General features: G+C 45.2%; 1 protein-coding gene across 3 annotated transcripts; it reads left to right on the top strand.

Moving 5' to 3' along the window:
- The first annotated feature begins 85 nt into the window (after positions 1-85).
- On the top strand, positions 86-26,475 carry LOC139070023 (trafficking kinesin-binding protein 1-like). Of its 3 annotated transcripts, XM_070551580.1 has the most exons (16): positions 86-246; positions 5,695-5,889; positions 17,231-17,307; positions 18,419-18,535; positions 19,319-19,419; positions 19,674-19,782; positions 20,216-20,294; positions 20,388-20,518; positions 20,605-20,679; positions 20,800-20,937; positions 21,028-21,104; positions 21,178-21,411; positions 21,491-21,819; positions 23,590-24,012; positions 24,666-24,768; positions 25,343-26,475. In XM_070551580.1, exons 1-16 carry the CDS (start codon positions 243-245, stop codon positions 26,355-26,357), a joined length of 3,207 nt encoding a protein of 1,068 aa, XP_070407681.1. In that variant the 5' UTR covers positions 86-242; the 3' UTR covers positions 26,358-26,475. The 3 variants fall into 3 exon arrangements, with proteins under 3 accessions (XP_070407681.1, XP_070407682.1, XP_070407683.1); XM_070551581.1 differs by lacking the exons at positions 86-246; positions 5,695-5,889 and adding an exon at positions 8,104-8,419; XM_070551582.1 differs by lacking the exons at positions 86-246; positions 5,695-5,889 and adding an exon at positions 13,025-13,474.
- Positions 26,476-27,885: the final 1,410 nt, after the last annotated feature.

Below are 27,885 nucleotides of genomic sequence, written 5' to 3'. Positions count from 1 at the left end.
GCGGCATGTCAGGCATGACGGACCAGTTTGGCTCGGGTCTCTCCTCTCCACTCACCCCTCCCTCCTTTCCTCCCTTTTTGTCTCACACACTCAGTCGTCCTCTAAAACTTTACTGCTCTCTCTCTCTCTCTTGCTCTTCCTGTTTGTCACCCTCCTGGTTCTCTCCCTCTGTCCTCTCTGTCCCCTCTGTTTCCCAGTGGAAAATGTGACTGAAGAACGTTGGTTGTCGGGCTTCAGGCACCATGAGTAAGTACCGTGATCCCAGAACCATTTCTGGCAGCTTTAGCTGATTTGTTTTAAAGTTTATCCTGACCTGCGCTCACTGTAGCCTGTCTCTGTTTGCTGAGTCTTTCTGCCTGCATGACAAAGACTCGTTTTATTTCCATTGGAAGCCTAATCTGATGTTGTCATTTAGTGATCTATCTCTGCACCGCGGGGTTCAACCAGATTGGTGTTAAACTTTAATCGCTGTTATGCAGAACAACATTGCAGGGGTCTCATCCAGTAATCTGACACCAGCACCATGTGTTTAGTTGGAGACCGGCTTGCATTCTTCTCTCCTGTTCCCTAATTTAGTGTTACACGTCACTGAAGGTCGAGTGCTGGTTACTGGTCCGACTGACACACAGATGATGAGATCTGTGGTATTAAAGTTGTTCTCTCATCATGCTGCCAGCTCCAATCCCTGCTTTGGACTTCCCCCTGCAGCATAAAAGCCCACAGATTCACACACACATAGCACACGGCAAGATCATTAATCCCAGACTCTCCCCCTCCGACAACCTTTAGGACGCGCTCGACTGTCCAAAGATAATCTCATCAGATAGTCCTGCATGTCTAGGGCGCTCTGGTGTGGAGGATGTCAGGACTGCCTGTTGAATTTGAAGTGTAGCCAATCAGAAAGCAAGGTGGTGGAAGCATGCTACATGGAGCCAGGTCTTTGTCCGCCATGTTTGTTTACACGGTTGGTGTATACACGCCACTCACCAGAGCTCCTTTCTCTGTGTGGGGTCGGTCTTGTTCTGAAAATCTCGCTGCGAACCGGGCCAAATTCATTTAGACAAAACCGAAAAGGAAACCTGGGCCTTTAATGAGCTGCAAAGCTCAGACAGACATTATTAAACAGTCATTCAAGGTAAAAAAGTCTGTTTACATGACCGATCGAGCTTTTCGGTGTCATTAGTGGCATTTACAGGATAGTATTTATGGATTTAGCAGATTTTACTCTGATGGGATAATCTCTGACTGAATTTTGAGCTGTAAGGCTTTCCCATCATATCACAGCTGAAGTTAAGGCTGTTTTTATCTTGTCATTTTCTTCTATTTAGAACGTTCTAGACAAAATGATCACTGTAATGTGTAATCACCTCTGACTGTCATAGAGTTCTTATTTCTGAACCTTTAACATTCACATTTGTTATCAGGGTGAAATAGTTAAAACTGAAACCCTTTCCAGATTACAACCCATCTACACACATGTTCTGTTTGTTTGCTAACCTCACACAGTTGCCTTGGTAACCAGCAGCAAACTACGTTTTTATGTTTTCCACTGTAGTATAATCGGTTTGAAGTATCAAATAGAATAGGAATGATGATTCTGTTGGTCAGAAAGGTTTCAATAACAGACAAATGAGAATTCCCACAACAAAATGGTATTTCGTGGTGGGAATAGTAAGGACGGTGTGTGTGTGTGTGTGTGTGTGTGTGTGTGTGTGTGTGTGTGTGTGTGTGTGTGTGTGTGTGTGTGTGTGTGTGTGTGTGTGTGTGTGTGTGTGTGTTCAGCACAGTTGCTCATTCAGTCTGGATTAGCCAACTAAGAGACAGCATTGTGAGGAAGTGGTAGAGAAACAGGCGGTGGGTTTCTGTGATTCTGTTGATCCAAGAGCTTCTTTGTTTCTATAGAAAACATAGCCTAAGTCTGAGTTTTCTGTGTGAACAAAAAGAATGTGTACAGAATGAAGCCAAATACATATACCGGTCAATGACTGCCAATGAAAAATGGTGGACAAACCCTCCATAACGTTACCCATAGCTTTCTTAAGGGCTTGGGTGTTTCTCAATGTCAAAGCACCTGGCCTTGCGAGGCAATGTCGTGCGAGGCCAGGCGCCTTGCTTACAAGGACACTATCCTTCCTTGGTCAAAGAAAACGGTTAAATGGAACAGACCTGCATTATGTAACCGCGGTTTCCACGGCGGCCATGTACTGTCACGTGACACGGGAGATAATGTTATATTTATTAAGTATAAGTTTCAATATAAATATATAACGAGCCTTTTACTTTTTAAATTGTGTATATATTTGTTGATTTAAATATATAAGCGACTTATTACCCGCTAGCCACAGAAGCTGCAATTAATAAGCAAATAACCAACCATAGATAACTTCTTTGGATCTAAAAAAAAAACCATTTTAAATTAGTTGACTTACGTTTAAAATTGAAAATTGCCCCGGAAGTAGCTGCCAGCTTTTAATCTGCCACCCTTTTGAAAATACCGCGACATATTCTGGGTAATTTTTGACCAAGGCTAGGCTACAAGACACCTCCCGTGTATCCTTGCTCAGCTAGCTAAACAGCTAACAAACGGAAAACACACGCCTCGGTAGAACATGAACATTGGAACATGTCTGGGTGGTTCCTGATGACATATCTCCTAGGCAACCGGGGCGGGGCCAAGACATCAAGGCAAGGTCCCTTGGCATTGAGAAAAACCCTGTTTGAAGCCAAAAGAGCTGCTCCCACAACCTCCATCTTGGCCATGTGACTTGTGTCGTCACTACCACCAAATAGAGGTGGAGCAATATGGGGTGCCATTTGTAAAGTCAAACAGTCATAATCTAACAGCAATATTTTTGGTTATTTAGCATATCATAAGAGAAAAAATTGGGAGTTCACTTTTTCAAAGTCATATTTTCACCATGTTATTCATACAATTATAAATGTTAAAGTTTCCAAATAAATATTTAGTTAGCAAGTTAAATATTTAATTAGTAGTTAAATATTTATTTTGTAAACTAAATATTTAGGTCTGATCTAAATATTTAGTTTGTAAAATAAATATTTAATTCACTAACTAAATATTTAATTTAATAATTAAATATTTATTTTGGAACTAAATATTTAATTTGTAAATTAGATATTTAATTTGTAAATAAAGTATTTATTTTCCAAAAAAAATATATTAGCTAAATGTTTAAGTACCAGCTAAATATTTATTTTCCACGATGTTATTTAGCTCCACAATATATTTTATATTTTTGGGTCAGACTTAAATATATATTTCCCAAATACTGATTTTGCAAACTATAGTTTAGCTCCAAAATAAATATTTAGCTGGGATCTAAATATTTATTTCGGAAAATAAATATTTAATTTACAAATTAAATATTTAGTTCCAAAATAAATAATTAATTCATCAATTAAATATTTAGTTAGTGAATTAAATATTTATTTTACAAACTAAATATTTAGATCAGACTTAAATATTTAGTTTACAAACTAAATATTTAGATCAGACCTAAATATTTAGTTTGCAAAATAAATATTTAACTACAAATTAAATATTTAGCTTGCTAACTAAATATTTATTTGGAAACTTTAACATTTATAAATGTATGAATAACATGATGAAAATATCACTTCGAAAAAGTGAACTAATTTTTTCTCTTATGATATGCTAAATAACCAAAAATATTGCTGTTAGATCATGACTGTTTGACTTTACAAATGGCACCCCATAGAGCAAGAGTGGGATGGTGAGGGTGGGAGCAAATGATTGACACCCATCAAACTCCGAACCAATGTATCTACGGGCTAACTGAGCTAACCCAAAGCTAACACGGAGCTAGGAGCTAACCAATAACTTAAAATACAAACACAGCATCAGACTGCAGACATCAGACCCTGAGGCCTTCCCCAGAGCTAGCTGCTAGCACTAGCTCTGACGCTCAAGCTACCTGTCAATCAAATATAATTATTCTTAATTTTAGGCATTTAATGACACCTAAACAAAAGAGTTACAAAAAAGGTACTCCCTCAGAGTTGTCATGACTGTAAACTAGACCTATAAAACCTAAAATGTTTTTGGAACCAGGCTGCTAACTAGTTTATTTCTGCTTTTGGTGTTTTTAACATGGGAGTCAATGAGGATTTCCTCACTTCTGGTGCCAACCCTTAGTGGATGAGGGTGGAACTGCAATTGTCACTTCTGGTTTGGCTTCACAAAATTCAGACAAAGCATGCCCCTCAGTACCGACGTGCGAGCAGTAAAAGAAGTAGTGTAGCAGAATTATGGAGCTCTGTTTTTACTGGTGAGTTGCCTCTGAAAACTCAATAATTTGGGCCATGTATTGTTGTATCGCCTCTAATAGTTTCAAACTGTGGTGCTACGCGGGCTCCCTCCTGTGGTGCACAGGATACATTTTGGCAATGGCTGCTCAAAGTGAAGACTAATTACCTTAAACTGAAACAGAAGTGGAGATGGCCCAGAAGATGGGTGTTTACAGTATCAAAGGCATCAGTGAGAAACATGAATAAATCTGAGTAGCAAAAGAGAAAGTTGGAGCCGATCTCAGGTGTGACACAAACACAACTTCTGTCCGTTCACCTGCTTAGTTCTGATGTTAAACAGTTTCAAAGAATTTGGCGAAAACTATGAAAATATAGTTGTTGTTGTTTAGTAAGGATAGGCTTGTTCTGGCTACCTGGTAAACAAACAAGTCACACTGATTGGAGCGCTGTTAGCTTTGATTACTGCACTTATTCACTGTGTCACCGTTTTAATACAAATTTCCATCTAGTGTTGGATTCATTTTTCACCCAGATCTTTTATTGACTGTCTGCATGGTGGTCCACCTGGTGTTCCTGTGAGGTTGCATGTTCCCCCCATGCATGTATGTGTGTTCTCTAGGTTTACACGTTCTGAAAAAGTAAAAGCTGTTTTGGGTAAATTCATCTGCAGTGATGAGATAGTCCACCATTGTACAAAGTCCATCCCAAACATGCTCATTGTGTGAAGATGATGTGTCATGCTTCCTGAACCTCTTTCACAATAAGAGCGGAATATGCCCGTGCCATTAGGGGAGAAAATTCATTGATGGGAAAACCTGCTGTTTACTCTGATAGTCAGGTGACCTCATTCCTCTCTTAGGAAGGACTCGATAGGAAACTTGTCCCTATCTGCTTAGTTGAACGCAGGAGGCCATGTTTTGTTTAGCCAGGCAGTGAGTTGGCCTCAGTGTGGGTGGTTGCTGTCTGTAGTTACTCAGCTCCCTTTTTCTGATGTGTGCTTGCTGATAACAAAATCAAGTAACTAGAAATACTTCATAAACACGAGAGAATCATGACCCTGCTGTTTGGCCCTTTTGTGTGTGACTTTGCTCTTTCTGACTTTTGGAATCGGCTTATAAAGAAACAAAAAACCCGAAGGTGGTCCAGATGTTTCAGCTTGGAGAGCCCAGATATGGCCTCAGTTCTCCACTAGAGGGCCTCACCAACCTTCAGTGTCTCACGCCACTCCATCAAATTTTCCATTTTACATTTAAAGAGACCTTTCTATGGGGTGGAGATTTAGAGTAAACAGTCACAAGGTGGTGAAATTTTAACCCTAGACGTTGCCTGTGTTAGCAGTCTGTGGTGACCTTAAAGAGAGGAAACCCCTGCTTCAGCTCAGGACCCTTCTTTCTCTTTCTGCAGATGTGTGTAACGGGACTGACCTGCCTGAACTTGAGATTATCAGCATATTGGAGGAGCAGCTGCCCGTCTACAAGCTCAGGGCAGACTCCATCTTTGGTTATGAGCAAGATGATTGGCTGCACACGCCGTTCGTGGATCCAGACGCCGCTCTCGACCTGACTACTGAACAGATTGAAGAGACCCTTAAATACTTCTGTAAGTTGAACACACGGTTTTCAAACTGTAATAACAGCTTTTGTAACAAAACACAAACTGTCCGGAAGCTAGCGAGAAGTTTTATTGGACTCTGATTCAGAGACGCCAAGATGGGCGCGACAGACGGTCAGCGTGACACAAGCAACCTTCGGGTTAATGTTCAGCTTTCGCTCACAGTCAGCGTGCTCACGTCTGCTCTGGACTTATCAGACCGCCTCATGGCTGTCAGTCTTTCAGCTGTACACACACACACACACACACACACACACACACACACACACACACACACACACACACACACACACACACACACACACACACACACACACACACACACGGTTAGAATGAAACAAGCAAAAGCACGTACGAACAGCAAACCCAGGGGGTGTAAGTGCATTTATTTACTTTACTTTGTGTTATTTATTTATTTTCCCCCAGCGTGGATAGGGACTCCGGTTGTGATGTCAGATATAAAAGAGCAGTTTCTAAGCTTAGATTTAGCTTCTTAGCTGTAACTGCAAAGCTAAACATCACCTCAGCGCTCTGTGACAGCACGGTCACGTAGCAACACACTCCTAGTCAGTCAGGTGACTGTGCAACAGGATCATGTTACATCAGGAGCTTAAGAAGCATCGCGCTGGCTGTGCTGATCCTTCTGATGTCACGCTGCTCCTCAGACAGATGCTGGCCCTAGCCCAAGATGCATGAGCAGTGTTGGGTCATGTGAGCGTCTGTCTAGTCATCAAGCTTCAGGTGTCTGGAATGTTGCACCAGCCATCAGGAAGAGGGACAAAGGTGGTCGTATGTCAATGCTGTTTAAGCTGGGAGGAATCCAGCCTCTTTTGAAGGGACAGCTCCTGTTTTTAAGTGTTTTTCTGTGAGCTATATCAGTTTTTATCGATTTAATCTCGTGTCAGTTGCCCCTTCAACAGCCTGAACAGATCAGTTCTGAGCAGACTGATAGGCTAACGGTTAGTTTGAGTGGGCTAAGTTACCACATGCTTCTGTTGTCAGTTCAAATCAGCTCATGTAAATGTCTGCTGACACATTTATGAATATAGTTTTTATAAAACGGGGTATTTGCAAAATCTGTGGAGTTCTTTTGACTGTGTTCCTAGTCATTATACTGGAAGAACCGTGCTACATGACTTTCATTGTAATGTTGTAAAACAGCATTTCTCTAAATTATTGTGAAAGTTTTGAGACTGAATGAAATGGACAAAAAATTGACTCTGACTTAGTAACTAGTTAGCTGATGTCTGCTTCTCTAAATTCATACTTAAATGTTCCTAACCTTTTCACAGAACCCCGGTTCTAACAACCTAAACTATTTATTTCTTTAACAGAACCATTTCTTCTGGCTCATTAGCAGTAAATTGATCACAAATGCTTTCCTGTGTGTGAAGTCCATCATCGTTTAGTCTCATTTGCAGTTTGCATCTCTGTGTTGATGTTGTCAGTGTTCAGGCGGTGCCTCGTCCTACTGTGTGTTGATGTTTTTATGATATTGTTTATGTTGATGCTGAATGGAGCTTTTAGCCTCAGGTGCACATGCTTCATCACTCCATAGATAGCATGGTGTGTTGGTTCTAGCCACGTCACCACTGCCAACGCTACACAGCTCCTCTGCTAGCTGCCTCTGAAAGGCCTTGGAATCTGAGCCTGTTACTATAGCAACCGCTCAGAAGGACAAAGTAGAGGAGAGGAGGGGGGGGGGGTGGGTGGGAACACTCCAGTGGTACTTCCTCTCTTCCATTGGCTGTCGGCTGCCTCTAATCCCACCCAGCCCACGTTTCATCATCAGCATCATTTCTGCTGCAAAACCCGTGACTGCTGCTGCTTCAGCCCTCGCTGTCTCCAGGTTCATTGAGTCATTCTAGGAGATGCTTTGCTTTATGTGTGGAGTCAGAGCTGCCACTGAGGAAGGGATGTTGTGACGGGGTAGAAGAGGGTCAGTGCTGGACCGAGGTGACCAGCTAAGAAGCAGAAGACATGAAGCTACAAATGGACGTAGGGATTAAATAATCTGGCTTTGAAGCTTTGAAGGTAACTGCCTGGCAGGAAGAAGACACACTACAGGACATGAAGAGACTCGTAGAAGATAGCATATTCTTATGAAATGGTAAAGATATTGTTGATGGAGTAAAACAGAACAAAGTGATGCTTTTGTTTTATTTCTGCTTCTGATGACACGATTCTGTAGGCTGAGGTGCTAAAATGGCACCAGCAGGCTGAGCATAAGCTACTGCTGTGCCTTCCACCAGGAAGGACATGTGACGAGAGCACGAAGACTCCTACCGGCTCACTGCCGAACATGGATGCTATCTGTTATAAGTTAGTGAGAGCTGACCGTCTCTTACCACGAGGCATCGCTGAATGTACCACGGCTGTTAGCGCCAACATGCTGGGACTTTGGTTCGTCTGTCTGCAAGAGCAGTGAGGATGAAGCGACGAGGCCAAACCAGAGGCCAGAGGTTCGTCAAGGCTGACTACTATGAGCTGGACTGGTACTATGAAGAGTGCACTGATGGTAAGGTCCTACTGCAGTTTTATACAGGACAGTGGCGGGCCCAGATCTTTTAAAATGGGGTGGCCCAGGTGAGGCACCACTTTGTGCATGGGTGGCACCAATGGTTATGCTTTTTTTTTTTACCCCAAGTCTTTTGTGGACAATGAAAAGCCTATCTAAAGGGAATTCTGTGTGGTGGCACCTGGGGTGGCCAATCAGATTCCAAGGGTGGCATTTGCTACCCCAGGCCACTCCCTGGACACGCCCCTGATACAGGAATACAAACAACAATGATAGAAATGTACTGTAGAGACACCCAACAGGGGATTTGATTATAATTCAGTTGGATGGTCAGCTTCTGGTCAAGCTGTTATTGTGGGGAGAACATCATAACGATGCCTTCCTGGCCACAAATGGGGTAAAAAACACCAAAATGGATAAATAGATGGATATTATTGTTGGGCAGTGGTTAGAGCTGTTGCCTTGCAGCGAGAAGGTCCTGGGTTCGATGGAGTTTGCATGTTCTCCCTGTGCAGGCGTGGGTTCTCTCCAGGTACTCTGGCTTCCTCCCACAGTCCAAAAACATGACTGTTAGGTTAATTGGTCTGTCTAAATTGTCCTTAGGTGTGAGTGTATGTGTGCATGATTGTTTGTCCTGTGTCTCTGTGTTGCCCTGCGATGGACTGGCTCTCTATCCAGGGTGTACCCCGCCTAATTGCCCGTTGACCGCTGGAGATAGGCACCAGCCCCCCCCTGCGACCCCACGTGGACAAAGCGGGTTCAGCAGATGGATGGATAGATATTATTGTTCTGAGATGCCTGCTGCACAGGTAGCTCAGGTGTGTGGGCGTGTGTAATAGCTCCACAGCATACAGAAAGAGTGGCATGCGAAGCTTTGAATTAGTGATTAAGTGGAAACGTTTCAAAGGTTACAACTTTGTATGAATAGGAGAAAGTTTCTGGTCAAGTTGAGAGTTTTAAACCATTTCCACGTGTTTGTTTTTCAAATGGGATCAAATCAGCATTGTTGGGTTTGGTTTCTGGATCAGGACATAAGAACTCACCTGGACTTCAGCCGACTAAAGGCTGACTTTACCTGTGGTACAGCAGTTCTTTAGTTGGAACTGAGCTCTTCTACTCACTCGCTCACCAGATCACCCAGAGCTAGTCGAGTTCAGCCAATTCCCTCTGAGGCTGGAATCAGGACTGAACCGTTTCATTGGTATAAACCCACCTTATGTAATGGATGCTACGGTGTTTGGTGCATGAAGGGGTATTTATGTGATACACCAAGGTCAGTTACAGCACCTTGTGTTACTGTCTGTAACCTGAAATGGTTCTACATTGATCCTCTTGCACCGATCACTGTGATTGACCGAGGAGGTGTGTGGCGGAGGTACCTGCTGTGTGACAGGTGTGACTAACAGCAGGCTGAGCGTCCTCTCCCAAGGCTTTGATCCAGGTTTCCTGTGGTCTGAGATACTTTCATCATTAATTGGATATTTTTATACACAGTAATGGGCATCATGAAGGTCTGGTGCAAACACAAAGAGAACATGAGCTACTGTACCTTAATCAGGTGTTTCTGGAGTATATCATACTTACATAACAGCAAACTCCTTCCGAGATGAGATGACACTAGTCAGTGGTAATCTGGTGTTTATCCTGTCGTGTTTTGTACCTTTAGGCGTGACGTTGCTGCTTAGACGGGATATTCTTGATGAATCAGAAATAGCAAGCAGCTGATTTAATTCAGACAAAATGCAAGAGGGGGAGGGCTGAGGAAGTAGGTTGGTTTATATTTAGCCTAATCATTAACACGACTCTCCCAGCCAGTTTCTTTAATGGCTTCTCAGGTTTTCACGTTTAGTAGATGAAGCCAGACCAGGACCAGGACCTGGAGCGTGACGTCTGGGATTGTGGAGGCTTGTTGCTCCAAAGGTCATGGGGGTTAATTGAGGTGTTTATCAGTTTCTTACAGGAACTATTTGTGCTGAACACTTGAACTTATTTGTTGCCTGAATGCAAGCAGGGCAAATAATGACCGTATTTCCTGTTTCTAAACATGTTGATTCCTGTAAGGTACCAGGTAAAGAGGACCTGGCCAGGCTAGGAAAGTAGGGAACTAAAGCAAGAATGTAGGGAAAAGGAGCAGGGAGGGTGTATGTGAGCAGAAAAGCAATGAGAAGAGAAACTGCTGCCTTTGGAGAGCGGTGTTTGTCCTGAACTCTGCTGTTGTCTACATCGTTGCATCCATGGGACCATTGACTGGAGCTACTCAGGCATGCAGCGCCGTCCTGAGCTCAAATCCATTTTCTAGACCAATTACAGGGACTGTCGCTCTAGTAGTGCTAATGAGCAGAAACTGGGCTTCTGTCCTGTGGTCTATAATTATTTATGAAGGACTGGGCCTCACAAGTGTCTGTAGGGCAGCAAACATGGCTATAATGGGCTGCATGGTGGCGCAGTGGTTAGCACTGTTGCCTCGCAGCACGAAGGTTGCAGGTTCGAGGCTCGGCTGCTGCCTTTCTGCGTGGAGTTGCATGTTCTCCCCATGCATGTGTGGGTTGTCTTCTGGTACTCCGATTTCCCCCACAGATCACAACATGCCCTATAGGTTATAAATTGAAAGTCGCTTTGGATAAAAGCGTCTGCTAAATGAATAAACATAAATAAACATAAACCTATAATACATAAGTGTGGCTTGTTTCCTTATCTGGCCTTAGAGCTGATGCCACCACACAACAAACCACGTTCACACTTCGGTGCATCACCTTCATCGGTAAAAGTCATTGTTCCCTTGCTCAGGTTAGAAAAAACACACGTTTGGTTTCAGAGCTTCAAATGACCAACCCGTAACAATTCTATCAAGTTTATTTCTATAGTGCTGATGAATCATGACCAGAGTCGTCTCAAGGACCTTCACGCTAAACAACACAGGTCAGGTCATTAAGCCAATCAGTAATGAGTTTCCTATATAAGGAACCCAGCAGGTTGCATCGAGTCACTGACTAGTGTCAGAGTCTTTACAGCAATCTTCATACTAAGCAAGCATGTAGCGACAGTGGAGAGGAAAACTCCCTTTTAACAGGAAGAAACCTCCAGAGGATCCTGGCTCAGTATAAGCAGTCATCCTCCATGACTCACTGGAGATGGAGAAGACAGAGCGCGCACACACACACACACACATGCACGCACGCACGCACGCACGCACACACACACACACACACACACACACACACACAAATTTTAATCATACAGTTTGAGTTAAACAAAGACAAAAATGGAGGGTTTGATGTCACACCTGTCATCTAAAAAAATGGGTCGTGTTTTTTTGCTCAAGCAGAACGAAAGTTGGCTCAGCACCCGGGATGGTTGATTACTGAGTTCTCTGGAGATAGAACAATGAGGGCACTGTTTGTTTATGCTTTACCGCTCACCCTCAACCAACCACGATGACAAGAGAAAGCCATTATACCAGCAGAGAAAATGGTCAGCTTAAACAATATAATAAAAGGCTGCATTAGCAGCGAGACGGGCCTCCAAGCGCTGCTTAGCATTTTAAACCCAGCACTTTGACTCTATGTTTGGTTCTGTGAGATGGAGTGGATTTTATGTTTTAAACTGGAGAACATTTGAACTCGACCCGTCCTTTACAATGTTTTTCTAAGTGCAGTGTTTTTAAATGAGTAACAGTTTATATTGTAGTTGTAGACGATGCCTTAAAGGACCTTAGTTTGAATGAACACGGGCTAGCTCTGAGCAGGTAAACAGCCTGAGTGGATCTCTCCCTCCTAAAAACAGTTTCCATCTAAACGTAAAAGTAACTGATGCTAATCTGTCACCAGTAGCAGCAGGACGTGGCCCAGGCTGCTCTGGGACGCTGATGGAGGTTGCTAACACACAATCTAAATAATCATGCTGTGCAAAAGTGACGGTGTCTGTGAAAAGGGTTTGCATGGACTGCTGTAAATTTCATTCATTCATCATCTTTTCCCTCCTTCAGAAGGTCTTAGCTATGGCTTTATTCTCTCCTAATGTTAGATTAAATGTTGTTTATTAATCCTGTCAGAGACTTAACGTTTCAATGTCCTCCTGAGCATGCACAGAGGGAGGGGCAGAGACCTCTAGAAACAAGAGAAAACTGGAAGAACCAGGACCGGGGGTGGGGTGTGTGGCTGTCGTCTGTGATACGACGATCTGAGCCAAAAACAAAGAAAAGTATTCCTTTGTCTCTAAAATGTGATATCTGGAATAAACCTAGAAAAGAATGCATCCTTGCCACCACTCATACACCTGTGCTGGTTAAAACATTCACCTGTGAAGGTGTGCTTGGGTGGCCACGCCCTGGGAGCAGGTGCCTGTCTGTTCCTGTTGTGTCACCATAGAGGCTGAGCAGGACTGTACCACCTTGCTGTTCGTCTCAGCCGAGAGAATAAGGACGATGTCGATGTTTTGACCAGATTACAGATTTAAGGATCAAATGATGCTCATTAAATCCTCTAGTCTGTTCCCAGAAGCTGTTTTAGCTTCATTCTCTAAGTCTGGATGGGTCTGTCTACCCTCTGTGTATGGGGGGAGTGGAATAGGCCATGGACTGACCAGTCAGGCAGGGAAAAGAGGAGGAGTCCAGCTGTCTGGTAGTCTCACCAACCTGCCCAGGGGACGAACCCAACTCACTCCTGATTATACGACTCATACAAACTCACGGCACTCTTCCTCTTAGCTGCCATGAAGTGGCTGGAGAGGGATTCAGACATACTTCTCCTGGGAGCGTTTCTCCAGAATCCCTCCCAGATGTGATCAGATCAGCAGGTTGGAGGCATGGCTTCGCTCCCGTGGACTTTGTGGTTCACCGGTTAGCTGCAGTGCCAGGAGGGAGCATGGCACTCCACGCATCCGGCTCTGAGAACAAACTGGAGTTCTCCAACCTGCCCGATGAGGAATATGTTTGTTCACCTGTTCATGAAGGTTCACCGCAGGGGGAAGAGGTGGAGGAGGAAATCTTCTTCCTCCCCAGGCATGAGGTGTTCCAACAGGAGGAGACCGGAGAAAGGAATGAAGCTCTGTGTGAAGGTAGACTTCAGGCCAGTGTGTGTGTGTGTGTGTGTGTGTGTGTGTGTGTGTGTGTTTATGAGCGGTGTGCTGAAGTGTGCAGCCCTTACTTTTTCTTTTCAGATTATTTAAAATAGCTTCTAGGAGGACATGAATGAACCTCGTCTCATAGACAGCCTTGTGGATTGTTTTTGTCCTTTAGACTAATTAAAAACAACGTGCTCGGAGCTAGGACTCCGCTTAGCCTGGCACATGAAACCAAGTGTGTGTGTGTGTGTGTGTGTGTGTGTGTGTGTGTGTGTGTGTGTGTGTGTGTGTGTGTCCGTCCGTCCTAGAGTACCTGCTCTTAGATTACATTTACATTATTCACATAACCCGGGTTGCAGACATGCTTTCTAGTCTTACACCCTGTTTGGGTTAAGTCTATCTCCTGTATTTATCAGTAAAATAATTATTAGCATTTCCTCTTGGCATATAAGTTAAACCAACTGCATTCTGAGCCTTAGTCACACCTGGGTGGAGTTTTATTGTGGAGCTAAACCAGCATGTGTTTTTTTTATGGGAAGTGTGTACATAAATAAACAAGTAAACAGACTGCACCTTGTGCTATCAAGTTCACAATCTCATCGGCGTGCAGAAAGCAAAAGTAATGCAAATGCTGTGGTTGGACGTGTTTAATCCTCATGTTGTTTTTTTCCTGGACAAAGAGGCTTCCCTACCCAGAAGAGTCGGAACGTTGTTCCGATTCTTTACGTGTTTTTACTGTGGGACTTTGTCCCTGAAGCGTTGAGGTTTTCCTCCCCTCCAGTCAGGTTTTCATATCTGCAGGCTGATGCACTTACACAGCTCATCTTTAAGAGTTTCTGTGGGAGGTTTTAACAGTCGTTACCTTTTGCTGGTTGGTTTTAGACTGATGGATTGGTTAGCTGTTGATGTGCAAAAAGCTACTTCAGTTGCTGCCATCTGAAAACGTTTCCTGCTTCCTACAACAACAGTACAGATAAAAGTCAGTGTACCAGAACCACCATGTCAATATCTGCTTTTAAAGCTGTTTCATCTCAGTTATAATCCACTTCTTAACTGGACCCAGCTGTCAGTGCATCTGCATTGCTGCATAAGCAAGTAAACAAGAGGAAAATGCAGGAGTTTTAGTTCTGCTCGGGAAACGTCAGAATGCTGAACCTCGTTGATGACAAACATTAGGAGTTTTCATGCTACAGCTTTAATATTTACAGCATGCTGACGTCAGCTCAAAGCACCATTGTGTCTACGCTAAGTGCAGCTGAATGCATGACTGCAGCTTCTGATTACATGATGATTACACAGATGAAATGGTTCAGACCCTGCAGAAACCTGGGGCTGCTCGGGGACTCGTTCAGCCTAGTAAAACCTCATTAACTGATAATAAAAATGGAAAATAAAGGTAGCCACCACCCGGTCAGCTGAGGCTAATGTTGAGTCTTGTTTCAGTGTCCATATATGGTTTGGGCCTGCAAAGATATGGAAATGTGTGCTTTGCATTGCCTGACTCTGTTTGCATCCTTCATGGACTCTTGACCTAAGTCACCCTATTGGGTGTTTATGCAGTTTGATGCACTCTAAAATTGTAATATATATATATATATTTTTTTAAAGCCACTTGTGACAATCAGTGTTCCATTTATGATTTAGCAACAAACACACGTGACTACATCTGTAAAGTAAGCATGGTGGAGCCGTGGCTGTTGCCTCATAGCAAGGTTGCAGGTTTGAATCCCAGCTGCAACATTTTTTTGTTCCCCCCACAGACCAAAAACACGCATGTTCAGGCTCAATCATCCCAACTCCCCTCCAACCCAAGGAGGAAAAGTTGTTGAGAAAATAAATGTGAATAATATCTAAGAGTAGGCCACATGAGTCTGTTGTATCAGAATTTAGTGTTAAATCAATAAAATTAGTGTATATAGCACACATTTGCAACAAAAATCTTCTGTAGAGCTGTTGTAAAAAACAAACAGCATTTAATTTTTTAATATGTACGTATTCAAACCCAGTCAATTCAATGTAACTGTAATGTACTCGGATACAGTAGATTATAACATAGAAAACGTCGTTCTATTTAGGAAACCCTGCATGTTGTGTCAGAACAATCCTCCGCAAGTACATCAGCATAGACAACAGGGAGAACCTCCATCAGAACCGGTCTTAAAATCTGCAGCTTCTTGCCTCCACTTCCTGGGTTCTGAGACGACAGGAAAGAGGGGTTAGGGCTAGTTGTTTCTATGAAAGATAAACAAAGTTAATGTCAGCAATAACTGTAAACACAAACATGGAGAATAGAGAGAATAAGTGCAGCAGGGATCAACGTCGTCCTCGTGCCCTCCAGCAGTCATGCCTAACAGAATAACTAAAGGGATGAGTCAGAATAGCTTAAACTAACACTAACCGTAATATCTATCAAAATGAAAGTTTAAGGTTCACCTTTTATGTCTGTTTGTTTAAAAATGTTACCAAATGGAGGCATATAGAAATTAAAGTGCACTGGGCCAAACATTGAGCCCTGTGGAACTCCACGACTTGGCTTCATCACATAAATATGACTTAAGCCAGTTCAGCGCTGTTCTCTTAATCCCAATCATTTATTCAAGCCTTTGTAATAGATTAGTATAATCTGGTACTGCTATTTTTAAGCATTTATTCCATATAAAGGGCCAGTTTTCATATTGCTGGATGAACTGTGGTTGATTGTAAACAACCAGACCTGGGATGTGCCCTCCCCCACGCCACTGGTGCGTAATAGCTTATCACCAGGTGGATTAAAGGGCATCAGGTGTGTGCGTATTCGTGTATAAGGGTAAAATGTGTTTATGATTGAAACACAACATGATAAATGGACTCTGCAAGCGTAAAGGAGATGGCATTCAGTGTTAGCCATGTCAGTCATGCATGCTGCAGTTTCAAATGCAACACCTGTTTGTAGTGTGTTATGCAAAGTTGCTTAATAAACAGTCAGATGGCTCAAAGCACTCCACCCATCAGTGAGGGTAAATACTGAGAACACAATCAGCCTAATTATGCAGCAAGTCAGCAGCTTCGTCCTTTCTTCTGAGATAAGTTTTAGTTGGCTATAGGTGAAAAGTGGTTTGTCCTCTGAAACATCATAATTCTTCTCTGTGGGACTGGGAGATCGGGGTTCAAATCCTGGTCAGGTCATACCAAAAACCTTATATTTTTATACAATGGGACCCAATGCCTCCCTGCTTGACACTCAGCTTTAAGGATTGGGGTTAAACCACCAACTAGTTCCTGAGCACAGCCACAGCTGTGAGCTGCAGCTCACCACTCCCCACGGAAATGAGCAAAAGATGAACTTCACCAGTGTGTGATGACTAATGGGACTTCAATGAGTCTCAAGTGTCATCATCTCTGTGGCATTTGCTCTTTTAGGATTTTATTTACACTTGTTACTTTGCTGTGGAAAATAATTTTACCCCCGAAAACTAATTTGTGACAATAGATGGTCATGAATGTCTCAAATCCCCAAGGAGATGTTTGTCCTACTCGTTTTTACTGAGTAGTTTAACTCAGCCCTCGTGGATGGTTTTCCAGCATCGACAACCCGTTTAATGTCAGACATTCTTGTTCAGGATCCATGCTTCCATCAGTCAGAGCAGCCCCAGACCATCACACCACCACCACCATGTCCTTCTGTTGCTGTGATGTTCATGTTTTGTCTCATCTGTCCACTGTCCTCCTCATTTAAAGTGACATTAACAGCCTTCTTTTGTCTCCCTGCAGTGCTGTGCGCTGATAGAGTGGGCCAGATGACAAAGACCTACAGCGACATAGATGCTGTCACTCGACTGCTGGAAGAGGTTCGAGTGAATTCTGTTCATTTTTTATTTGATCGTTTTAGAAACTAATAAGAAGTTGAATTACAACAGATGAATCAAACCAGCATAAAAAACAACAAAAAACAAGCCTGACAAGCCAGACTAAGTAAATATGTTATGTAGCCTGGCAAGGCTCCATTGTCAGTTCTCATCGTGGGGCGGGTGCTACAGTTGTTTTTCACACGACCTCTGCATGCTGCTGGACAACGAACATTGTGATGTACTCACCTCAACGGGTGTCGATAAACGATGTGTTTTGCTGTTGAATAAGGAGAATTACATCCTTTTTTCCAAAATAAAGGACTTTCTAAATAAAAGCTTCTAAATCTAATAAAGCCCAAGTCAATTCAAAATAAGACAGAGGTCCCTGATTGGCCCACAAATCCGATAGAGCGCTGTGATTGGCCCACCTTTGTTGACCAATCACAGCTCTCTATCAGTTTGAAACCCCTATAGAGAGCTGTGATTGGCCAGCCAGAATGCTGCTAGGGGCTGCGGGGGTTCCAGTGGAGCGTTCCTAGACCAAACTTTGGTCTAGTTCACTAGGCTAACAAAAATCTGTACATATGATGAAAAATACATGACATATAAAAGTATTTCATGTAAAGTTACATACAATCATCACATAATTAGTTCTAAAGGGAGTGGCATGAATGAAGTTTCCTAGCCCTAAATAAAGATAACACTTATCTGTCGTAACATCAGACCTAATCGTCCTTTTTCTCCTTCATATTTGGTAAAAAATGTGTTATTTGTGTAATATTTTACATTTCTATAGTGTTAAATTCTTTCTGATATCATATTCAAACACACATTACCTGAGTGAGTGAGTGAGTGAGTGAGTGAGTGAGTGAGTGAGCCTTCTACAGAACACCAGAAATGTTTAATGTGTTTCTGTTTTTGTTTTATTTTAAATGACAGTCTGCTAAAACACTGATGCCCTTGGATGACAAGTGATAAATAGCATATAAAGACCAAAATGATGGGAAGTGACTCATTTGGGGCTTAAAAGAAAAGAGCAACATTTTAATAAAAAGGCAGGATTTGGTGATAGATTCCTGGAAGTCCTAAATGATTTTATCTCCTTGTGCAGAAAGAGCGAGACTTGGAGTTAGCGGCTCGCATCGGCCAGTCGCTGCTGAAGAAGAACAAAGCCCTCAGTGACAGGAATGAAGTGCTGGAGGAGCAAATCGAGCACGTGCGAGAGGAGGTACGAACGACACCGTGTCTCTGGGCTGGAAGATGGACTTCTGTTTTTACACTGTAAAGTAACACTAGATAGTCTCCTACTTATCCCCTCTACTGGTTAAAAGTGGAATTACAACTCTGCAGCAGCTTACTGTAGCTAGCGCTAACCACGAGCTAACACTAACATGAGCCAGTTACTATAAAAAAAAACCACAAAGTAAAAAAGATCCGCACTGTTGGACAAAAAAGTATTACTTACAAGTCCTGTAGCAACAAAGCCAGGTCACCATCAGTCTGTGATTTTGTAGTCTCCTTTATCTCCCTCAGACTAGCTTACGTACTCTGGTTTTAGCTCTTTGCGTCACCTCCAATGACTTTACTGACTTTTACTCCGAGGCTCCGCCATGATGCCAGCAGAGAAAGCAAACTTCATCTTTTTCTTCTTCATGTGCTTTTTACTGACGATAGGGGAACTGAAAATGCTAACCACTAGCATTACTGCTAACACCAATTAAGAAGGCAGAGGGCTCCCCCTATAGAACACCTGCCCGCTCCACAAGCCTATCTGGGTCAGCAGAGGGATGCAGAGTGGTGTCAGATATGAAACTGGTCTGACTCTGCAATCACTGAGATCTATGTTAAAGCTCTAGCTTAATGTTGTAAACTAGCCTGTGTTACTTTAAGGTTTCCTAAATAGCACAAATAATTAGCATCAGAAAAAGATGAAAAGGTTTGGGATGACATGATGCCGTTCTCAGCACCTTCGGGTACAGCTGCTGCAGCTTCACTTCTCTCATGCTTCCAGGTGTCTCAGCTGCGTCATGACCTGTCCATGAAAGATGAGCTGTTGCAGTTTTACACCAACGCTGCTGAGGAGAGCGAAGGGGAGTCTAACACCTCCACCCCGTGAGCCTATTTTTATCCCTCCTCTTGCCTTTTTCCTCCTGATCAGATCCAACGCCACGCTGCTGCTCAGCAGGATTCTGATTGGATGCAAAGAAACCGCTTCATTAAACACGTTAATATAAAAACTTTATGGTTAAAATCACTGTGTGTGTGTGTGTGTGTGTGTGTGTGTGTGTGTGTGTGTGTGTGTGTGTGTGCGTGTGTGTGTGTGTGCGTGTGCGTGTGCGTGTGCGTGTGTGTGTGTGTGTGTGTAGCGTGCGACCCAGTGAACCCAGTGTGGCGGCTCCAGCCTGTTTCCCTGTGGACTCCTTACAGAAGAAACTCAAAGATTTGGAAGAGGAAAACAAATCTCTGCGATCTGCGGTACACACACACACACACACACACACACAGCAGTGTTTTGGGCTGCACTAGTTAAAGCTGCTGAGCTGAATATGAAATAACTTCAAGCTTAAGAAGAAAATGACTTCATATCTAATTTTGGTCAAATGATGATACAAACTTTGTATTTTTTACAGATGACATAAGAATCCAAAAATACTTTCCTCCATCTCATGTGTCAGTTTGCTTCATTAATGTGGTTGACAGTAAGCGTGTCAATAGTTTTAGCAGAACGTCTAAACTAGGTGATTTATCAGGATCACACTGACAGATAAACGTCTGAGACCCAGAGACCGAGCTTCTGCAGCAGCGAGCCGATCACAAACAAACCATTAGTGCAAACAGAGTCCGTGTTGTGATCTCAGACGTTCAGAAACATTCCAGGCCTTGGATAACAATCCAATCGTTTTTCCAGGCGAATCATTTAGAGACCGAAACGATCTCCTACGAGGAGAAGGAGCAGCAACTTGTCAATGACTGTGTCAAAGAACTGCGTGAGTATTTGACTCATTTTTATCTAACACCAGCCATTTGTTTCATATTTAAAGAGTTTTTGCTCTCTATAATGACCCTCCCCGTGGTTCCAGGCGGTGCCAACCTCCAGATTTCCTCTCTGGCAGAAGATCTGGCCAGGAAGACTGAGGACGCTTCCAGACAGCAGGAGGAGATCACACACCTCCTCTCTCAGATAGTGGATCTGCAAAAGAAGGCCAAGCTTGTACGACAGCTCTGACATCGTATAAAAAACTTTATTTAACGCTGAGACAAAAGCATGTTCACAGCTGCGTCGTCCTTGCTGTTTAGTATGCCGTGGAGAACGAAGAGCTGACTCAGCATTTGGGAGCAGCCAAGGACGCGCAGCGACAGCTCACTGCTGAGGTAGGGTTAGGGTCAGTCAGCTCACGCAACGCCTTCACCACGAGAGCTACATTATTAACAGTTTGTTTATTAATTTTTTTGTAAATTTTTCCTTGATTTTGTTCTTGTGTTCACCTGCAGCTGCAGGAGTTGCAGGACAAGTATGTGGAGTGTATGGAGATGCTTCACGAGGCTCAGGAGGAGCTGAAGAACCTGAGGAATAAGAATCTGCCGCTCAGCACCCCGAGGCGCTTCCATTCCCTCGGCCTGTTCCCGATGGTCAGCTTCGCTCTTCTCCGTAGAGGCGGGCTCGCTCGGCCTGCTGCGGGAACAGAGAACAGATAATCACGGTGTCCCTTTTCTCCTCAGGACTCTCTGGCAGCAGAAATCGAGGGCACCATGAGGAAGGAGCTCCAGATGGACGATCCAGATGTAGAAGAACAGAGGTGCGAGGACGTTTGTAATCTGACCTCCTGCATCGTTCACACGTGTTTTTTATTCCTGCTCCCGTTTGTCTAGACTGCACCCGAAGCGCGTGTTCCAGACGGTGAAAAACCTCAACCTGATGCGGCGCTCCCCCGCCGCCCCCTCCCCCCTCAACATCCCAGGCTCCAATCAGACCTCCTGCCTTAACTCAGGGCGCTCCAGCAGGGTGGGCACGCCTCCATCCAACTCCATCTACGGGAGCGAAACAGGAAGCGGGATCATCCTGGACAACAGGACGAGCAGCATTCTGGAGCGTCCTGATGACGGGTACGGGAACTCAGACCTGTCAGGTTCCTTAGCAGAGATGACTCCCTCCTGATGTGCTAATTCACGTCTCTCTCTTCAGGCCAGAGGACTCTAACAAGCGCCCCCCTGGGACTCCAGGGACCCCGGGCAGCAGAGACCTGGAGGCGGCTCTGCGTCGTCTGTCCCTCCGCCGCGACAACTACCTCTCTGAAAAACGCTTTTTTGAGGAAGAGAGGGAGAGGAAGCTGGCTTTCCTCGCTAAAGAGGAGGAGAAAGAAGGGGGGGAGGGCAGCAGAGGCGCGGGGACACCCACAGAGAGTCTTCTGTCGTTCTGCTCTCATCCGTCCTTTGGAAGCGTCTGGTCGGGATTCTCCATCACAGCTCGCTCCTACCTGCCAGAGAAGCTGCAGATTGTAAAGCCGCTAGAAGGTGATTATTCTGTTAAGAGCAACAAAACAACTTTATCTCAACTAAATGACCTTCAGAACCACAGGCTGAAGGAGAAATCTGCCTCCCACATTTCCTCTGAGAGTCACCAGCAGCAGAATCAGTATCTAGTATTCCAGAACCGGGGTCGCTCCAGAGTCGTTCTCAGAACCGTGGTGGAAGTTAACGGTCTGCTGCGGCGCTCCGACAGCAGCCCGTCGGGTGTGCAGCCTCCCATCAGAGCAGCGCGGGCTCTGGGCGGGGTTCTGCGGAAGCTGCTGGAGCAACAGGAAGGAAGTTCCGTTCTGCAGCACTCCTTCTATTTCAGACACACTCCGCCTCGCTGCGTGGAAGCGTAGGCTGCTGCCCGGTTACGAACCGTAACATGAACATGTGTCTAAACATGTCTGACAGAGAAGAGCAACCATGAATACGTCCACGCAAATGATCCACACGATGTCAGCAAGTTAAACCTGAATGTGTTTGTGCTTTGATCCACTTTTTGTCACATGACTGATGGAAGGTGCTGGGATGTTGTGAAGCTCTACGCTTAGGTGTGATTTAAGTTTCCAACAGCTGCTGTAGATGTGTTGGTACATTTATTTTTATCTCATCCACTTGATGTCAAACAGGTTTGTGTCTCCGCCTAGTGGTCATAATCCGAATTACACCCACTTATTGTGTCTAAACATGATCTTAGCTGTGTGTGTGTGTGTGTGTGTGTGTGTGTGTGTGTGTGTGTGTGTGTGTGTGTGTGTGTGTGTGTGTGTGTGTGTGTGTGTGTGTGTGTGTGTGTGTGTGTGTGTGTGTGTGTGTGTGTGTGTACGTGAACAAGGCAGGCCCACTCCAGTGGAACACCCTGGACAAGTGTCCCGTCCATCACAGGGACACTCACTCACACCTAGGGACGGTTTTGTTTTTGATCTGTGGGAGAAAACCGGAGCAGAAAACAGGCTGACTCCATGCAGCTGGGATTCAAACCTGCAACCTTCTCCCCGTTAGGCAGCAGTGCTGCAAACCGCAGCTCCTGCAGCGGCAGTCCTATCTAAACATTTATACGAAAGGAATAAAATAGGACGACTGAAAAAGCCATGAAGGTGTAACCAGTGAGAGAGCAGAAGCATGTTTCTATGTTTTAGTCCTTTTCCTCCGAATCTTTACTTTCTGCCACTTTTCTTCACACGCCTCCTGTTCTGTTCAGCGTTTGTGTCTCTGTTGCTGATCTGAATAAAATTCAGCTAATTTCCTCACCTTCCTTTTATCTCATCCTTGTTTCGTGTTCTGGTTCTGACTCATCACAAGGAAAAACACCGGATCACTAAGTAGGGAAAGTTCATTTAGCTGGAAACTATCTGATCTGGTTGCTGGTTAGATTCCTGTCATCTCTGTCCTGAACTGAAGGCAGACTTAAAATCTCTAATTGTTCTGATTTAAAGTCTCTTTTAAAAAGTCATAAAGCTAAAATCATCTCCTTTTTCCACCCAAGCGCTGCGTTGACGCACCTTTCCATAAACATGTTTTCATTTCTTATACATTCTCTCTCTCTCTCTCTCTCTCTCTCTCTCTCTCTCTCTCTCTCTCTCTCTCTCTCTCTCTCTCTCTCTCTCTCTCTCTCTCTCTCTCTCTCTCTCTCTCTCTCTCTCTCTCTCTCTCTCTCTCTCTCTCTCTCTCTCTCTCTCTCTCTCTCTCTCTCTCTCTCTCTCTCTCTCTCTCTCTCACACACACACACATTATTATTATTTTTATTAAAAGGGTTTTATTTGTCCTCGGTAGGCTCTGCTACTCTCCACGCCTGGCAGCAGCTGGCTCAACCCCACATGGGCGCTCTGATGGATCGCCGGCCCGGCGTGGTCACCAAGGGCTTCTGCACTTTAGCACACGAGCAGGAACAGGAAGTCAGCTGGGATCTGGACCAACCAGAGGAGGATGAAGTGTCATGTGACTCCTTTACCGGCTCGGCTCCACCCAGCCCGCTCCGCTCTACCTCTGTCTGCTGTAACAGAACACTTTGCACCGACAGCAGCAGCCGCTTCGAAGAACTCGGGGAAATTTGTGGTGTAGTTGAAGGAAACATGCCCCCTCCCGTTTCCAGCTCCTCTCCTTTGCCTCTCGCCTCCCCCTCTTCAGAGAGCAACAGGCACATGGACCTCAAGGAGCTCCCCGGCCTGCAGCCAACCTCTCTCGACCACATGCCTGGTGAGGGAGCCTCCTAGCAGGAGGCGCAGCGCCGCGTCCACCATCCAATCTTCACTTTAGTCTGGAGCTCGGGGGAGAAAACGGGATCATGGAAAAGAAGGGTGTGGGGGGGTGAGGAATCAGTGGGGTTTAACTGGACATTTCACCACCATAATGTGTCCCCTTTACCTGCATGGCCACACGCATGTGCACCCACCCACCTCAGGAGCAGTCACTGCAGCCATCGAGCTCCACCGAGACAAGAGTACTTTTATTTATTTAACTTTTATTTCTCAGTTCCTCCTTAAATGACCTTCTTTTCCTCACATTTAGCCACTTTTCTCCTCTTTCAAACTCAAACGTGTGAGTTAGGATGAGGCTCAGACGTTAGTGTCGCTGTGATGTCACAGCAGGAACATCCTGACCATGGTCCCGTTTAGGATCATGTCTGCATCAGCTGTTAGGGCAGCTGTTCAGGTCACATGGGTGTGTGACGTGTGTCGCTGCATGCTGAGAGAGACCCCCCCCCCCCCCCCACACACACACACACACACACACTGGGGGGTGGAGCATAAACTATGGCTGCATTCTGTGTCTTTCCTACTTTGGTGTGTGTAGAGACTTTAAATGTGTTTTTAATACTAACAGCATCTCCTTTTGCCCCCCCCCCCCAGTATATTTCCCAGGGAAGTCCTCGTCTCACACCAGCTCCACTTACACCTTCACCACCTGCAGGATCCTCCACCCGTCTGATCAGCTGACCTCTGTCTCACCCAGGTAACTCCTCTCACCAGTTCTGTCTCTCTCTTCAGCTGCTTTCTTTTCTTCGTGAATTATTTAGAGTAGCGACTTGAAACCACAGCAGACGACCACAAAGTAGCGTTCTCACGGCCCTCTCTGCCCCCGATTGGGTCGACAGGTCATGTGATGAGGAGGAGGAACTGTATCACATGGTTGTCATGGCTGAAGTAGAGCAGACCCACTGAGTTCAGCTACAGGTGTGAATGGTGAGAGAGCATGGTGGTGCTGCTGTTGTAGCTGCAGGATTAACCTCAGACCCCCTCCCGTTGGGGCGGGGTCTTACCGGCTGTTTCATGCCTGGCTCTTTAGCGACGGATGAAACAGCAGCGGGGGGTGACTGCTGACCCGGTGCATTTTGGGGTCTGTAGGATTTCTTTACTCACCGTTTGTTACTAAAGCAAACATTTGGCCTCCTGCATGGTCTGATGTAATGTTGAATAATCACTTCCTGTTTCTGCACGCCTACTGCTCTGATTCTTCATACACACCCAATCACACTTTCTTCTTCCTGTCCTCCTCTTGTCTCCTCCTTCTGTCCTCTCTTCTCCAGCCCGGCTGTGGCCTCGTCTCCGAGCAGCACTAACTTCAACACGCCCTCCCACTCTCCCTCTCCTGTACCCTTCTCAGCTCCTCCTACACCCTCGTACACCCCCTGCTGCACCCCACGCCGCCTCTCCCTTTCCCAGTCCTCCACCAACCTTAGGGACTCCACCAAGACCACCAGCACCTCTCTAGGCCTAGTGCGCCTCCTGCTGGAGCGGGGGATCTCTGCCTCGGTGTACAACCCGTGCAGCTGGGACCGAGCGCTGGATGCTGGTGGGGCTTCAGCCGTCCTGGGAGGAGTCCCGGCGCAGGTGTGCAGCATGAGATCTGTGGAGGGTGAAATCAGGAAGTCGATGAAGCGACCTGACACCCTCCTCCTGCAGCCTTCCACTCCACCCAGCTCACCTCGCTCCAGATCTGCTTCCTTTGCTGCAGCTAGCCCTGAGTTTCAATTCAGCCCTCTCAAAGACGACCCGCCGTATTATGACGCCTTCCTCGCCTCTAAGCCGGCTCGCATCATTCTGAGGGAGGTGTTGGGTGATTTGGAGAGAGAGCGCGGCATCCAGGAGGACGAGGACAGCCAAAGCGAGGTGACAAACCTCGGACTTGTGGACAAGCTGAAGCGTTTCCGAACACTCTCCCCTCTTTCGGCCTCGGCCTCCTCCAGCAGCGCTCTGTTGGCCCCCTTCGGCTCCTCCGGCCTGGGGAGCAGCGTGCTGGGCGGAGGGCTTCCAGGTCTAAATGCAGGACTGAGGAGGAACCGGAGCTATCCGGCCATGGTGGGGGCCAGCATGGCCATGAAAGACCCCGGTGGCCCGCCGTGCACGCTCATACCACAAACTGTGCACGACACAGAACACAAAGAGGAAAGGGACAAAGAGACTGAGTGGGTGGTTCAGAAGGCCGTACGCGTCCCACAGACGTTACACGCTCTGGAGGCGGTCGTACGGAGACACGCACGACCCGACTGTTCCTACTCAGCGCCACAGGAGCGCCTCGGTCAGGAAGAGACCGGAACATAGAGGGAATGCATATTTAGCCACACAGCTGTTGTCCCTGCCTTCCTTCCTCTCATTTACTCTGTTACTCTTCGTACTGTCTGTGCAATATCAGTGATTATATTAAAGCCCCAATCTGGTGCACCGTGTTCTTGATGAGGATGAAATCCTGGCCCATTTTATTCTCGTTCCATTTGTTTAAATGTGCCAAAAGTGGAAAATGACATCAAAGCTAACCAAAGCCAAAACCTTGAGTTTCGTGCTCCGGCCCATTTCTGATTTTTGAGAATGAAACGATCAACACTGTGGCAACGACCCCAAGTGACCCTTTATCTCTGTACCAGGAAATGAATCCAGGTTGGGGCTTTCGTATGTCCTCCAGCTGTGACTGAATGTTCTAATGTGCCTAAAAACGAAACCACCGAATCTCATCGCAATAGATCAGTTTTCATTTGTGACACAGAATGTGCAATAGAGGTGAGGAAATGAGAGTGTGTGTGTGTGTGTATGTGTGTGTGTGTGCGTGCACGTGTGTGTGTGTGTGTTTGAAAGGGAACAAGCCAGACCTGCAGAGATCAGCTAGTTTCTCTTTAATCTTCCACTTCGGCCTGTTCTCCTGTGTGTGACGACATCGGTGAGGAGAGGTGGAGGACGGCCATGGTGTATTGCATCATCATCAGTGTCCACCAGCAGGAGATGCATCATAAAGTCCATATGCTGCAGACACGACTGAAACTTTCCTACGAGAAGTGACGAATCAGCAGAAAGTCTGAGTGAACGCGGCTCTGGACCAGTGAGCTGGCTGGAACGAACGGATGGTTTTTATTTTATGACTTTAGAAGCTCGGAGGAGAGCGTGACTCATTTGCACATTTAAGATAAGGATGTTTTCAGACTGTTGTGGATGTCTGGAGTCATTTTTACTGAGCAGTACATATGAAACTTTTTTTATTGGAAACATTTCCTTTGCAAACAGCGACGGGTATTATTCACCGTGCGTCGGCTCTGGATGTTCATTCATGTCAAAAATGCATTTCTGTTGGAGAAGAAGGCTGAAGTGTGTGTGTGTGTGTGTGTGTGTGTGTGTGTGTGTGTGTGTGTGTGTGTGTGTGTGTGTGTGTGTGTGTGTGTGTGTGTGTGTGTGTGTTTCCTTGCTTCATACCTGAAGTTCTTCCAGTCATCCTGCTTGTAGGATCATAGGTCTGTGGTTTATGTTGACCTCCTAAAGGGAGCTGTTATTTCATAGTGCTGAACATGTATACAACACACACACACACACACACAGTAATGTAATAATTCAGTTGAGTTGTTAATCTGGGGTAAGAAGAGGAGCCGCTGCTTTCGTCAGGGACTGATTGTTCAGAATAAATTATAATGTCAATAAAAGACTAAATCCAGAAGGTTTTTTCCTTTTATGCAGAGAAGGGATCGTTTTACTGGTGACCGCTGCATGAAGGTCGGGGAAGTTTCAGGAGAGTCAGCATAGATTTGTAAAGACGCCGATCATAAAATATTCCTGATAAAATAACAGTCTGATCTCAAATGTTACCAAG

The sequence above is a fragment of the Nothobranchius furzeri genome, chromosome 5, assembly GCF_043380555.1.
Source record: "Nothobranchius furzeri strain GRZ-AD chromosome 5, NfurGRZ-RIMD1, whole genome shotgun sequence".
Classification (NCBI taxonomy): Eukaryota; Metazoa; Chordata; class Actinopteri; order Cyprinodontiformes; family Nothobranchiidae; genus Nothobranchius; species Nothobranchius furzeri.
The sequence above is the reverse complement of the archived record's forward strand: the minus strand, read 5'-3'. Positions and strand labels throughout refer to the sequence as shown.

Bases quoted from the DNA above. Each gene is read 5' to 3' on its own strand.
- LOC139070023 (XM_070551580.1), top strand. The intron at 19,420-19,673 runs GTGAGCCTATTT...GTGTGTGTGTAG, and splicing joins GAGTCTAACACCTCCACCCC to CGTGCGACCCAGTGAACCCA. The intron at 21,820-23,589 runs GTGATTATTCTG...TGTCCTCGGTAG, and splicing joins GATTGTAAAGCCGCTAGAAG to GCTCTGCTACTCTCCACGCC.